Source organism: Microcebus murinus, chromosome 5 (assembly GCF_040939455.1).
Source record: "Microcebus murinus isolate Inina chromosome 5, M.murinus_Inina_mat1.0, whole genome shotgun sequence".
In the NCBI taxonomy this organism is placed as follows: domain Eukaryota; kingdom Metazoa; phylum Chordata; class Mammalia; order Primates; family Cheirogaleidae; genus Microcebus; species Microcebus murinus.
In genome coordinates this window covers 56,702,827-56,717,526 of record NC_134108.1, presented here as the reverse complement: position 1 = coordinate 56,717,526, position 14,700 = coordinate 56,702,827, and the positions used below count along the sequence as shown (strand labels likewise).

General features: G+C 48.4%; 1 protein-coding gene across 1 annotated transcript in view; it reads right to left on the bottom strand.

Annotated features, from left to right (window-relative positions):
• SIM1 (SIM bHLH transcription factor 1) overlaps nt 1–13,938 on the bottom strand; it is a 73,335-nt gene extending 59,397 nt beyond the window's left edge. The window contains exons 1-3 of the mRNA XM_012738815.2: nt 13,655–13,938; nt 12,351–12,975; nt 2,679–2,761 (exon numbers count right to left, since the gene is read on the bottom strand). Of these exons, the coding sequence (XP_012594269.2) occupies nt 2,679–2,761; nt 12,351–12,525 (258 nt within the window). The 5' untranslated portion in view covers nt 12,526–12,975; nt 13,655–13,938. The remainder of the gene's footprint in view (nt 1–2,678; nt 2,762–12,350; nt 12,976–13,654) is intronic.
• Between the last annotated feature and the right edge of the window lie 762 nt (nt 13,939–14,700).

Genomic DNA, 14,700 nt, shown 5'->3' with positions numbered 1-14,700 from the left:
TTCAGGCAAGGTGAGTCAGACCTTGCTCTCAACGAGCTGGAAGTCCAGCAGGAGCAACTGGCCTAAAGATAGAGACAATAACCACACAACTGAATCTACAGTCTGAATAGGCAGGGGTGCTAGTGGCTGAGCAACCAGAGGTCTGTGGTAGAATCACAGAGGCCTTACAAGAGCTGCTATTTGAACAGAGCCTTGAATAGGAAGTTTGGACTGGACATGGAAGAAAGAGCATTCTAGGCAGAAGGGATAATGTGGCAAAGCCAGGGACTGGGGAGAGGACAGACCTATTGTGTTCTGAGGTGATGAGTTTGGTGTACCAGAGATGGGGCTGAGGAACTACACCCACAATGGATTTTTGGAGTTTGGAATGCTAATTTAAGGAATCTGGAGTTGCTCCTGTAGGCATCAGGGTTCCAACAGAGGTTCCTAAGCAGGAGAATAGCATGCTTACTGTGTTTTGTTTTGTCTTTTTTTCATGGCAGAGTATAGACAGTGACCTACAGGAGGAAGGAGTGGGGATGAGGAGATCAGACAGGGTAACTGCAGTAAAGATGGTCAAGCCTGAACCTGGGTGGTCACAAGAGGGAGAGAGAAAGGGGAGAGCTAATTCAAAGATGGTTCTGGCTATGGGCTTCAGGCTAATTGGTAGCAAAGAGAGAAGTTGAGGTTGACTTCAAGGTTTCAGTGAGGGTGTTGGGCAGATGGTGACATCATTAAATAAGACTGAAAGTTTAGGAAAGCATAGTGAGATTTTTGTATGAGTGGAAGTCTGGGGGAGGGAGATAATGCATTCTTGTTTTGGAAATGCTAAACTTCAGGTGCATGCAGATTTCCATTTTGATGTGTACACTTGGCAGTAGGAAATAAAGGTCTGGAACTCAAGAGGGGGTCTAGACTGGAGAAACTAGCTGGGGTCACCACTGGTAGTGGCCAAGATCACTCAAGAGACCTAGAAGCTGTGAGTGGAGAAACAGAGCTAGAACCTTGGGGAAATAACAGCATTTTCAGACCAGCCAGTGATGGGAAAATCAAAGAGGAACAGGCAGACAGGGAGAAGAATCTGGGAAATAGTGTTATTTTAGAAACTGAGAAAGGGGGAGAATATCAACTTATCAGTGTCACCTCCCTCAGATCTTTGCCCAAATGTCACCTCAGTGAGGGCTTCTCCAACCATCTCCATTTTAATCAGCACCTCTCCTTCCCCTTCTTCTTTTTCTCTACAGCACCTGTATCACCTGGTACACTATGTAGTGCTCCTGGGTGGGTTTGTAAGGCTGCTCTCCTTAGAATGTAAACTCCAGGAGGGAAAGGCTTTCTGACTGGCAATTGACTCTCCTATATTTGTGGAATTAATGAGCTCAGTTAGGATAAGAGATGAGCATCTAATTCTGGATATCAAAATATAGTGGAACCTGTGCAGGGTACAATTGGTGGGAGAGACACCAGACTGCAGGGATGTAAGAGCGAATGGGGTGGAAGGTGATCTATTGAAATTGGGAATGTAAGTCTTGCCAGAAATCAGGGGTGAAGAAGAGGAAAGAGATTGAGCATGAGGTAGAAAGAGTGAGGGAGAGTGAATTTTGGTTTTTGTTTATATTTCTGAGTAAAATTAGTTGGAAATATGAAAAGATTGAGGAAGGGATACAGGGACATCTGATCAAATATGTGTCAGAAAAGGGAGTTAAAGACCTTTCTAGATAAATTCAAAGGTGTGGAGGCCAGGTTAGTGAGAGAATGCTTGTCCAAGCCCTTTCTTTGTTTTGTAAAACTAAAATCTGTTTGGTGTCTGGAAGGGAGAAAGGGACAGGGTAGTGGTGGGACAGAAGCTCCTGCCAAGAGATGCCACTCATGCCAACCCACAAGGGAGAACCGGCTTAGATTTCCCTGGTGCTGCTTACGTTCCAGGCTCCCACGCTAGGAGCTCCCAGTGGACTTGAATAATAATAGAGTGCCGGGTGGGGGACAAGTGTCAAACCTAAAAATGCCACCGGGAGTTTTGCACTTTAAAATATTTGTTCTGCGATTTAAGTGGGCAATGGGCAATTTAAAACGATAAGCACTACAAACAACAAGTTAATGGGCGCCTTACATAGGTTAAACTTATTACCTGGGGGTGTGTATGTGCCCACGCAAGGGTCTGTACACTGCCTGGGCTGAGGGCTCGTGGGGAGAGAGGAGGGAGGCCCGCACTACAGGGAGATGCCGCGGGTCGCAGACGCAGCTGAATCCGGAATACGCTGGCTTAAAGAACTGACGAGCATTTCTACCAGATTCCTGTTCTTTCCTTTGTAAATTCTTCCTTTCGGTTGGTTCTGCGGCCCTGCCTCCGTGGCCTGGCCTTCAGTGTTCCAGTTCCCTAAACTCAATGGTGACAAATAGCTCCTCCTCCCTTGGTCCGGTAGCCTTAATGCGACCTTGCCCAGCTACCTTCCAAACCCAACTTCTCGGTTGTCACCTTGCGGCCCTCTCATCCTCGAGAGGCCCATTCGCACCCAAGGAAGTTAAGGGTTAAAGGTTTAACTTTGGAAGAGCTGTTAGACTGTGACAGGGCACGCCCAGGCTGGATGACCCCACCCCCAGCTTATTCTTTTTAAAGAAACTAGAAGCCCCACCCTCACGCGGGGCCAGGCACCCAGACCCTTCTAGCATTTGCTCTGCTAAGAAACCAGCGCCTGTACCTGAAGCAAATGGGAGCCCAGTTCGCGGCCAACGTTGTCCAGAGGGCTGGTCCTACTCGAGTGACCCCAAGCCTCGCCGAGCCCTGTGGAGACACAGAAACATCCTTTAGAGACGGAACCAGGACCCAGCTGGCAGTTTGGGACTAGTCCCGCAATTATGTCACATGCGCGCCTGCGTGCGTGCGCGCGTACCCACCACTGGATACCTAGGGTCTCCCCTTTCCGCTCGCTCCCTCCTACTTTCTCCCCCACCTCCCACCCCCGCCCACCCGGACAGAGGTGGATGGGAGCCCGTAAGTTCGGTCCCGCCCCTCAGCTTCTCAGCTGAGGTCAGACTCCCTCCCCCTGAACAAACTTGGTTTCTTTGCGCGGGCTGGGCCCTGGCCTAGGGCCTCCCGGCAGTACCTCAAGACAAAGTCCCCAACGCCACAACCCAACGATAACTTCTGAGTAGGTCACTAGTGCGTTTACTGGGTGAAAGACACTTTACTTCTTGCCCAAAGTTTTCATTATCATCCTTTTCCCGAGTCCCAGCTTGTCGCCACTCCCAGCGAACCCGTCTGCTCGCGGCCGCCCACCGCAGCTGCCTGCCCAGAGCGACCTGAGACGACCAGCCAGGTCCAGCCGGTCCCTGGCAGGCTTTCTGATTGGCTGCGGGGTTTCCAGCCATTCTCCTCCCTTCGGCCTTTGACTTTAATCCCCTTCGGAAAAATCTGTTTGCTTGAGCACGATTTCCAGCCTGACGCTTCAACATCCCTGTGCAATCCTTCCTCTTCTTTTCTCCTCCTAGCTTCCTCTTAGCCTCCCACCCACCTAGTCCCCCCTTCCAAAAAAACAAAAGAACCTCATAGGCTTTTCTGAAGTCAGTTACTTTGAGGTGCTAACAACTTCTTAGGAATAATTTGTTCCCTTCTGGATGTAATCATCCAACTTCTCTACCTCCAGATACCATCTATTAACAAAGACAATCTCTTCCTCTCCTTAATGTTTCAACGTTAAGATCTTCTGAGGCTTTGCCAAGATACCTAAAAAATAAAACGCCCAGGACTCTTGTGGCAGATTTTTAAAAAATTAATATGGAGTCTGCCAGAGTACCTGTTTGCAAAAAGAAAATGAAAAATAACGCAGAAGTAACTTGCGGAGACCAATCGTAAACTATTTATGGGTGATATCTTTTAATGGCGCTGCTGCTAAAATTATTTTAACTAAGTTTTTAAGTGACTGTTACATGATTAAACAAAGTTTAACATGATCCCCCCCACCCCCGCAAAAAAGGATGATTTATTGAGTTAAGGGACAAATCACCATGAAGTACAATGATAAACACGTTCTCATTGTAATATGGAGTTGGGGCGGATCTTTCAAAATAAAACACGGAGTTAGACTTTTAAAAGGTGTTGGCCAGAAGCTGCTTCCTACGCAAGCCCATCAAAACCTCAGCCACGAGTAACCATGAGCGCCCCTCATGCTCAAATCGGTTCTTTCTGGGTGTTTGCACATCTAAATAAATCTAACGATTTCCCCACCGCTCTGCAAACACTGATGTCCCCCGCCCCGGACCGGGACTCCTCTCCCTCTCTCGTGCCGGGTCAACTCCTCCTGACTCTTAAGCCTGCCCCAGTTTCCCTCCCCAAAGTGACTCCACTGCCCTAGTCCCTGTGGTCCTCCTGGACCGTTCTGGAAGGGCTCCGGCCACAGCCACCTGAACACACCCTTCGCGCTTCCTGTCTCAGCCAACCTATTCTCCTTTGATTTCTCAAACAGTATGTTCATTTTTTCTTAATCCCGGCTCAGACATAACCACCCTGAAGGAGTGGAGGGAGGGGTTCGCTGCAGAGAAAATGACCCTGCTGGGAGAGCCAAGGACGCTGGAGGCGCCAGCCCCTGGACGCCCTTGGGCCTATGGAAGCCTGAAACCCAAAACACCGCGGGGGCAAAGGGCCAGGGCATTTGAGCGAGCCGGGAGGGGGCCAAGGCTGCGTCCTGACGGCAGACACATCTCGGGCAGCTCCCAGAAGAGTGCGAAGTTTGTGCTTGCCACCAACAAGTGTCTTTAATCTAAAATGTCAAGGGTCTCCCAAAGCTGCTGGAAGACGCTCCGGAGCGGCCTCCCGACCCGAATGATCTGAAAATCCCCCGGTTGGGCTCGGGTTAAACACTGGTTCCGAACTCCTGGAGCCAGCCTGGGCTGTTTGTGGTCTCGGGTTGTGGCCTCATTAGTAGGCGCCTACGAGGGAAAATAAGACTTCCCCACAGGTTAATAAACAGCCCGTACCGGCACAGGTTAACAGGGGCCTCCCTCACCGTCTCCTGCCCACCCCTCGCCACCTTTAAGGAACCTTTTCTTTCACAGAGCGTTGCCTTCTCTTTATGTTCCCGGTCGAAATCTCCATCACAGGGTTGTGTCTGGGTTAATGTTTTATAAGGAACGGGCTGCTGTCTCGTCTACCTGTCAGGCTCTCCTGATCTAACACCAGGTCTGACCTCGTTCTTCAGGGTGCTGAGGGCACCTCCCCAAGCCCCAGTCGGGGGTCCCCCCTCCCGAAAGTCTCCAAGTGAGTTGGGGACCCTTCTCGCTGGACCCCTCGCCTCCTGCCTTCGATGACGCGCTTCGGCACACCCAATTTCAGTTGGCTAGGGGGTAAGCTGAGATTTCGTTTCTGCACTTGACCTACCGCAGAAAATTCGCAAATCCTTTGATTGTCTGTTTAAAATGAGGAGGAAACCAGCTCCCTTTGCGGCGGGATTACAGTGGGAACAAGATCTAAAGATTCTCTTGTAATTCGGTGAGGCCGAGGGAATGGGTTTTTGCAAAGGAGAAAAGAAGCTCTGTGAGGGAGGCAATAACTAAATCGGGTTTTAGACAAAAGGATTTTCCTCAGCTAAAGTGGCCGAAGACAAAGGAAAACATAATCTATTTTGGAAGATTTCCAAGATATGCCATATTAACCTTAGCAGATAAATTTTGCTTCTCCCAGGCCCCCCTCTTCCCTTAAAGTCTGGTTTATCATATTTACATAAGTAGCATTAGAAGGGATGTATCTATTATGGATCTAAAGGGCTAGCTCACATTTCATGTGAAAACCCGGGCAAGTTTCACTGTTGCTTTACCCTCAGTGCGCGGTTGAGCCATTTCCATTTAAATACCCCCTGACCCGAGGATTACCTCAATGGACTGACTGCACGGGTTTTGTAATTTCCTGAAAATGAGATTTCGATTTATAAAACAAGAAACCAATTAGTAACCAAATGAGGCGAAGTAGATCCACTAAAATTGACCTAATCCCACAGGCACCATTTAGGCCCGTTCTTGGCGAATGAATGATGAGCCCCAGGCTAGCGTGAGCTCAAAGCATCATCCAGCTGTGTTATTGCAAGCAGCAAAAATAAATTGATCGAGCTTTTCCTTCGGAATGAATTTCATACCCTTGACAAAATATAGATTACAGACCCGGCATCATCACCGCCTTCACTCAGACGGGAAGAGAAGGAAGAGAAGAGCTGTTCTACTGTTCTTTCTTTCTTTCTTTCGATAAATAAACACTACATCTCAATAGCAAAGTATCTTCCTTGTAGTCCTGAGAACCTTTATCTCCCGGACAGATTGCGATCCGCCTTTTAAGCAAGGTGGAGTGGAGGGGCGGAGGAGCTGTTCCTTGACCTGACCACAACTTCCCAGGCCCCACTCCCAACTTCAGGTCCTGCAGAGGCGTGTATCTGCCCCCTAGGTTTCCCGTGGGCGGAGGGTGGAGGGGAGGCTGGCCCTGGGAATAATCTTGAAAACTCCAAATCCCGTGTATCCTGCCCGGCTTGCTCATCCTCGCTAAATGCGCAATGTCCAAGCCTTCCAGGGCTGAGGCAAAAAGTGGCCTTTGTGTTTAGGCTCCAGGTGCCTCTGCGGCTGGGCTCTCTGGCGAAAAATGAGACGGAGATTGGGTGCTACCAGCCGGGACCAAGCTCCTGGAGCAGTCACTAGCAAGAGGCCGCTTCACGCAGCTAGGCGCACCCACCCCCCACCTCAGGCTCTGGGGCCCGCCCTGCCCGCTGCCCTCTCCGGCCACCGGGCGGGTGTGGCCGAGCTACCTAGGGCGTCGGAGAGCGCGCCGGCCAGGCCTGGTTGCACACAGCAGCCTGACCCCCAGTGCGTGCCCTGTCCTCCGCTGCCTGCCGCTCTCCGGCCGGAGACACTGCGGCCGAAGGGGAATCCACTGTTAGTGTAACTCTGGGGTGAGATCAATGGTCACAGCGCTGACCCTCTCTCTCTCTCTGAGCCCCTTTCGCGCTCCGGCTCCAGAGTTTGGGCTTCCGGGTCGGGACTGAGCCTTCGGACCAAGCTGGCTGCGGGCGCCGAGCCTGCCGTGAAAGGACAGACGCTGCAGACACCAGGGGAGGTCGGGGTTCATCCAAGCCCAGACTAAAACTGGGGACGAAAATGCATGTGGGATTAACACGAGTGTCATGCATGGCGGCTGAAAAGCGTCCAGCAATATCGCCTCGGAACCCCAGGCCCTGAAATGCAGCCCGGCCGTGGCGATGCCACCTCCCTAGAGGCCGAGGCACAGGTGAATCCCGCTGCGGTTCTACTTGGCACAGGAACGCCAACGGCGGCACCGAGCCTGCCCTTCCGGGAGTAGCCCCATCGGACCAGATCTCGGCTTAAGTTTTAGACGAGCGCCAGTCCTTGGGGAAGTAGCGCGGGCAGCACGAGGGGCAGCGGGCACACACCTGCACCAGCGGGGCTTCTGCAGTGGGGAAAGGGCGGCAGAGACCCAGCCCGGCCTAGGGAGTGAGGACACTGTGCGGAGGCTGTATGTAGCTGGACCCTTGTCTGCAGCTACCGCGGACAGAGGGTGGAAACACCGTGCGGACCTGGTTGGCCCCTGCTTGGGGCGGTGCGGGAGGCGCAGTGTAAACCTCGACCTGGTAGTTGTCCCCTGGTCAGCCCCAGCCACCGAGCCACGGAAGTCGAGCGACGACGCGCGGGAGCCGCCCACTCGGTGGGGCTACCTGCGGAAGAGAGTTTGCTCCGCTGTGGACACTGTTTTAATACTTTCACGGAAGCAGGACCATTTCTAAATAATTGAGGTTCCCCCTCCTCCACACAAAATTAAAAATTGTATAGATTAGAGGCTGGCAATGGGTGGTCCACTAAAATCATTAGGTGTTAGTGGGGTGCAAATCTCGTTTTCTTAAGAAATGCTTGGCCCGACAGACAGAGAAACGCGGCAAGAATCCATGGGCTGCCATAGTGTGTCCGCTTTTGTGTCTGTAAAACCTCAAAACTGTCAAGCAAGATCCCCCAGAACTGAAAAACAACTCCTCTAGAAATCGGGTTTGTCCTCTAAAAATTTAGCCCAGTTTTAGATTCAGGTAGGTGATTGTATCCTGCTTGAAAGTATCCTACCATAGCTTATAATACCTGTTTTTGTTGTTGTTTGTTACTGTTTTTATTAGTGATCCCTCTCTTTAAAGAAAAAAGTATTCTGTTTCATTGATCTGATCTACAATTTCTAGCACATAAATCTGCCTTGCAAGTGCTCTGCACGGAGTTTAGTTCTGCACTCCACATTTTAAGTCAACATCAAAACTGGAATTAAACAGAGAAAAACAGCGTGGAGCGTAAACTGTGCTTAAAGGCTTTTAAATGAGAAAAACTTCTGTAAGAAAATAAACATGGAAACCTAATGCTCAATCATTTCCCCAAGAAGCAAGAAAAACAGCCTTAAATCACTGACCCACGTGGGAAATGGGGCCTCTTTTTCTTTTTCAGTTCTTGGCCTCAAAAAAATATAATACCATTAAGGATTTCAATCTTGAGGTGAATATTATAGAAATCGTCTGTGGAGGTTTGTTTAGTCATCCTTTTCCTTTGTACAAACTCTTTCCTGAGCAGTTACTAATTTCAACTCTATGATTATTTTTATTTTCCCAAGACATTTTGACAATGAAATGGTAGTTTGGTGTTACCAAAATTATGAATAGCTATAGATTGAAAATATTCCTCATCCTTTCAAAGTTTATTCTGCAGGCCACTACACACTCAGACAAAATTGCATTATGGCTGGATAATAAATACATATTTCTTTTTAGTTGAATTTGTCCAATTTTGCACACAAATAGTCATGTACTCTCTCTTTTTTTAAATCCTGTGTTTCTGACTTTGATAACACTAAAGATTTACACATTTTTACATGCTTCATTTTTTTTCTTTGCAAGGCTATATTAGAATAGAATGTGTTACCAGTAGGGAAATATAAAGTTTTAATGGTTTTACAGTAATCTTCCCTGAGTTTCTTCTCTCTTTTTTTTTTTCTATGAGATCTCCAATCTAATGATTATTCTTTTTTTTTTTTTTTTTTTTTTTTAATTATTTTTTTTTATTTTGGCATATTATGGGGGTACAGATTTTAAGGTTTCAATAAATGCCCATTTCCCCCCCTCCCCCCAAAAGTCTGAGTCTCCATCATGACCATCCCCCAGATGGTGCACATCTCACTCACTATGTATGTATATACCCGCCCCCCTCCCCCCTCCCACCTGCCCAATTGATTATTCTTAATTATTCTAGGTTCCCATATCTCATGCATTTTTCTCTCTCGCTCTGTCTCTCTCCCATTTTTGTCTCAACAGTTCAATTTCATCAACTCAGGTAAATAAAAACTCAAACTTGCCCCCAGATGAGGAAACTACTAGACCCTGGGAGAAAAATAAATAAGGAGGGAAGGAAGTGACCTGTATTTTAAGGATTTTTTTTTCTTTTTACAAACATAAGTATGGAAGGATGAATTTTTGTTTGTTCATTTAACTTATAGCCCTTTGACATTACAGGATATTATAGATGAAATGTAATATGAGCAAAAATAAGTAAAGTTTTACAGGATTGTTATGCCTATAGCTATGTCACCAGATTAATAATTATTTTAGATTGTATACCTTGCAAAATCCATATGCTATATGCCATAGAATGTTTACCATGATGCAATTGTTATCTTTATGATTCTATCCTTCAAATTTTATTGAGGACCTGTTATGTGCTAGGATGGCTTCAAGATAGATGTAAAGATGAGTTTCATCTTCAAACAATTTCATTTATCATCACTAAAAAAGATAACACTCACATAAAAGCAAAAAAGAAGAAGATAACCCCACTGCCTTGGACCCCAATTTTGTCTTGTTCAGTCAACACTGAACCCACATTTGGCACCCCCTGCAGGTTGTGCCTGGTTCTGCGGCTTGTGACTCTTACTCCTTTGAAAGCTGTGGTTTTGTTTTGGTTTTTGTTTGTTGTCGTTGTTGTTTAATATTTTAAAGGACTGCCTTCAGGTTTTGAGTTTTTGAAGCTCGTCCACTGTCAAAATTAAAACCTCAGCCTCAGAAGCCAGCTGTTTTGATGACCCTAACTCACTGGGTGGAGGCTGCGGTTGAGTTACGAGCTCAACAGTAGCTGGAGAAATAAATGATGTGCCCAGAGTTCACACATCGTCCACCCCCTCCGCCCCATAAACTCACAGTCACCCACAGAATAAGGGAGAGTAGGGTCCGGGGCTCAGGAGGAAGATGAGGGGGGCTGCAGAAAGCACAGTTGCCTTAGAAGTAGCCACAGGGGAAAGGCCAGCCCACCAAGGGGACTCCAGTGGGAGTCCTCATGGGTGAAACGCTTTAAAAATTAACAGAAGTTGGCTGTGAGAGTTTACTTTTTGTTACGTACAATGCGTTTTATAATTTGTAGAGTTAGCGTTTAATTAAACAAAGAAGCTTGCTCTTTTAAAAACAAAAACAAAACAACAAAAAATATACTCTCCCGGGGCGCGCCTGCCCCGGGTCTGCAAGACGCAGGCTGGCGTCCTCGGCCTGGCGGCTCCCCGGGCTCTCGGGTCGCTTGGTGCCCGCCCCAGAACGCCGACCGCTCCTCTCCTCCCGCACCATATGCTGCTTCTGATCAAACAGCGAGCAACATCGGCACCGATAATTGACGAGACCGGCTAGAAATCACGCAGAAAGGGAACCCACTGAGACCGCAGGGGCTGACAAATCACTGCTAATAATCCTGTTAGGAACAGCACAGCCAGCGGAGTTCGCAATAGCTTTATTTTTATAAAGTAGGCGCTGACAGTATAAAAGACAACGAGATCTCTTTTTTAAATAGAAGGCAGTGTGGCATAATGGTAATTTTCCCACCAGCAATTCTCAGCACAGTTCGAATGAGAAACGTGGTTTTTTAATATATAAGTACCCCCTCTTTTTCTTCTTCTCCTTGTTTAAAAAAAAAAAAAACCAACAACTTTTCAGGTACTTTAGGCTTTGATTCCTCTCCTCTCTCCGGTGGTTTCCAGGGAACTGTTCAAGGAACTGCTTTAAGAGGGAACGACTGACTAAGATCCCTTATAGTTTGAGGATAGAACTAAACTATAATTTGAAAGTTTTCATTTAGTGCCTCTGACTAATTTGGAGCATGTTTTGCAAGATTTTGACTTGGATAATAACTTTACTGCCAAGATCAAGAAAGTGAAACTCCAAACCCAATAATGGCTATTTCCTCCCCCTCCATTTAAAAGAAAACATTAAACCCCAAACATCTAAAATCAACAACAACATAAACCTCTAGGGGTCAAATAAGAACCTTATTTGTAAATAAACAGAGTTCTGTCTCTTGGATTTTTGTGTGTATGCTTGTTTAGTAATCTCTCTTTTACATTTCCAAATCCTTCTTCCCCAGCAAAGGTATATCTAAAATATTTTTAAATGTTTATGTTATTTGGGTGCAAGTAAAGGAAAGAATGGATAAGCAGAAGAGAGAAATGTTCTTTTTCTAGTAAGTGTAAATGGTTTCATACAGAACATGTTCTGAGAAGGCTGTTCTGCCCCCATAGAGTGAATCTTGGTAATCTAAATACAAGTTTTAAATCATGTCAACAGCTCAGCTATTCTAACTTCTAGGCCTTATAAGACAATTTTCCCAGAGTATGTTTGCCAACCTGCTGCCCAGAAGATATTTTCTAAGCAAGCTAACCATTTTAATTCAGTCTTATGTATTTGGAGAATAGGCTATTATCTTACTTATAGTAATATCAAGTCCAGAGTTGCAAATCACTAAGACCCAGAGTTAGGTTCAAAATCTGTGAATGTCTTGAAAACTCACAATAAATTTGCTATAAGCAGTCAAGAGATGGAATAAATTCAGGACATATTTGTTCATGAATATGTCTCCTCATCATTTGCAGAATTATAGACATATGGAGAAATTATTATCTGGCTTAGCTAGTTCCATGTACATGTGTCTATCTATATCTAGCAAAAATACAGAATTTGGCAGTGCTCCTGCTTTCTACTGGATACAATTCTAACAAGAGGAATAAAAAAGAAAGTCATGTTTGGATTAGTAGTACTTTCAATTGAGCCCAGTATCTGAAGTGTTGACAAAAGGACTGTTGGTCTGTTTCCCAACCAAACATATCTGATGGACTGAAGAGAAAGTATTACTGGGGAAGTAGAGGGATCCTCAAAAGGCAACAGGAATTCTGAGTTCAGCAAGGACCTTAGTCAAGCAGCCAGACTAAACTTCCCTTTGCAGAGAATATATATGTAAATATGTATGCACTTCTTTGCTCACTGGTCTAGGCTCATTGCCTGGCAAATCTGCCTTTGAAATTCCATCTGGTCAAAGTCACTTACCTTCTGGGAACACCACTCTCATTTTGAGATAGCTGGTCGTGAGTCTGATTATGGACGCTTTGTCCAGCTGCGAGGTGATAGCCGAGGGCAAAGGCAGTAATTTAGCCAGTTCATAAAATTCACTGTTTTCCTTCTCCCTCCTAGTCCGGGCAGCATTTTTGGACTTTTCTTTCATTGTGTCTCGTTCCCCCTTTCTTCTTACAGCGTACGCTCCACAGATTCATCCAAAATCAAAAATAAACTTTCAATTAAAGATCATATTTGGCAAAAACATAAAACATACTTTCAATGAAGAGGCTGAAGTCTTAGCACTGGGAAGAGTGTATTGACGGCATTAAAAGACCAGGACGGCGAACAGAAGCTATTTTCTTTGAAAATGCGAGATGCAAGTATGAGAAAGTTGCTGATCCACGACAATTTGGACAATCCTGGGGGGGTCTCCCGGTATCAAATGCCAGCGGGCCCCCTGCGGAGCCAGCCTTTTCTTCTGTTCCTCACGGCGAACCCGGGTCCTCGGAAAATCGACATAATAATCCCCGACGTTTGCTCTTCAGTCTCGCGGCGTTGGAGGTGGCTCGGAGCCCCTTTGGGAAGAACTGGAATCCCAGACAACTCTTTCAGGCCACTGTGAAGATAACGGCATCAGAGTGTAAGAGATCTGCGGCTCCACAATCACTCACACACTCGTTCCAATTCCAAAAAACGGTCGGAAAGGGCCTCAGCGTCTCTTGCCAGGCTCGGTGTTTTGGGGTTGATTTTTAAGATTTGGAGAAATCAGCAGCGAGACTCAACCCCCTGCAAATAATGCTCGCATTCCCTCACCCATGCCAGCCACAATCTCCAGCCCCCTGGGAAGTTGCCCAAACAACAAAACGCGTATTTTTGAAGACCCTCAGGAGACCTTGCTGCCGGGCCCCGCGCCCGCACCCAGGCCAGGCGCGCGTCCCAGGAAAGCCGGTTCTGGCAAATCAAAATTCCTCCACAGCGGTGCGGGCGCCTTTCAGTTCCCCGACCCTGGCAGGGCTGGAGCTTGACTACCTTCTAAACGTGAGTCTCAAGTCTGAGGGATTCCTCAAAAAGTGACACTTACACATCAAGTCCCTCGGGGCTCCCAAGGCGACCCAGCGCTCGCGGCCCAGCAGGGGCGGCAACACGCGGGGCACAGCAGCGCCAGGTTAACAGGTGGCACACTCACGACAGCCCCTCGCAGGCGCCTAGGGTGGGAGGCGTCCCGGCCTCTCCCCTTTCGCCACAGGGCTGCGGGAGCCGCAGGGCGGGCGCAGGGTGTCTTCTGCTTCACCTACCTTCACTCTCCGCAGGCGGCAAAGGGTGCGGAGGCGCCCATCTCTTAATTGCACTCATGCCTACAGTCGGACCGAGCAACTCCGCCGGCCTCTCGGCTTCCCACCGGCAGAGAGGAGCGGAGCATTCCCAGGCTCCCTTTTCTTGGTCATGAACTGGGGGAGGGGTGCGTGGCAGAAGTGGGGATGAGGGCTTTGGGTTTAGAATCCCCCTCCTCGGTAGTTGCTGCAAAGCCAGTCCAGTATTATTCTTAATTGGAAGCCGAAAACGCCCCCCCTCCCCCTTAACTTCTTTACAGCTTACAGGATTTAGCTTCAACTTCACTCCCGGACTCCTCTCTCCCGCCCTCCCTCCATGCCACTCACAAGCCTACTCGCCTGTTATTGGTCCGGTGCGGCCCTGGGCGCGGCGCTCATTGGCCAATGGGGCTGAGTGACGCGAGTATGCCCCACACCGGCCCCCGCGCTCCCCAGCTCCCAGCTCGCAGTCTTACTACCCGCGTGGCCGCTGCGCTCGTAATGAGCCCGGGGTGCTGGGGTCGGCGCTGCCCGGCTGCCGCCGCTGCTCCCGGCCTCCGGGGCCTTCCCGCGGTTGTGCGGGCTCTTTGGGGTTGGGTGGCTGAGCGCTCAGCCCAGCGCGCCGGCTCCACAGTGCGGGAGACGCCATGGGGCTGCGGCAATGGGCTGCCGCCCCGGCCGAGGAGGTCGTGCTGGCAGGTTGGGGCACCCAGCCGGCGAGGCTAGAGTCACCTAGACTGCGGGTGGGGTTCGCCCAAAGGCCCACTCCGCAGGCAGGTCGCGGGGACCACGGCGTGACAAGGCCGGCCCTGGGCTTTCTTTTCTCTCTCACGTTTCTCTGAAGCCACAGTGACACTGAATCACGGCCAAAGGAAATAAATACAATACCTGTCTTTAAATTAATCCCAAAGAAAAGAGTCTTTTTCGAAATGGGTTGGGTTTCAGGGCTGATTTGTGCACTGTGGAAGACTCCGCCAGGGAGTTCTCCTATGGGGGGCAGCGAGGGGACACTAGGGGAAAAGAGGTTACAC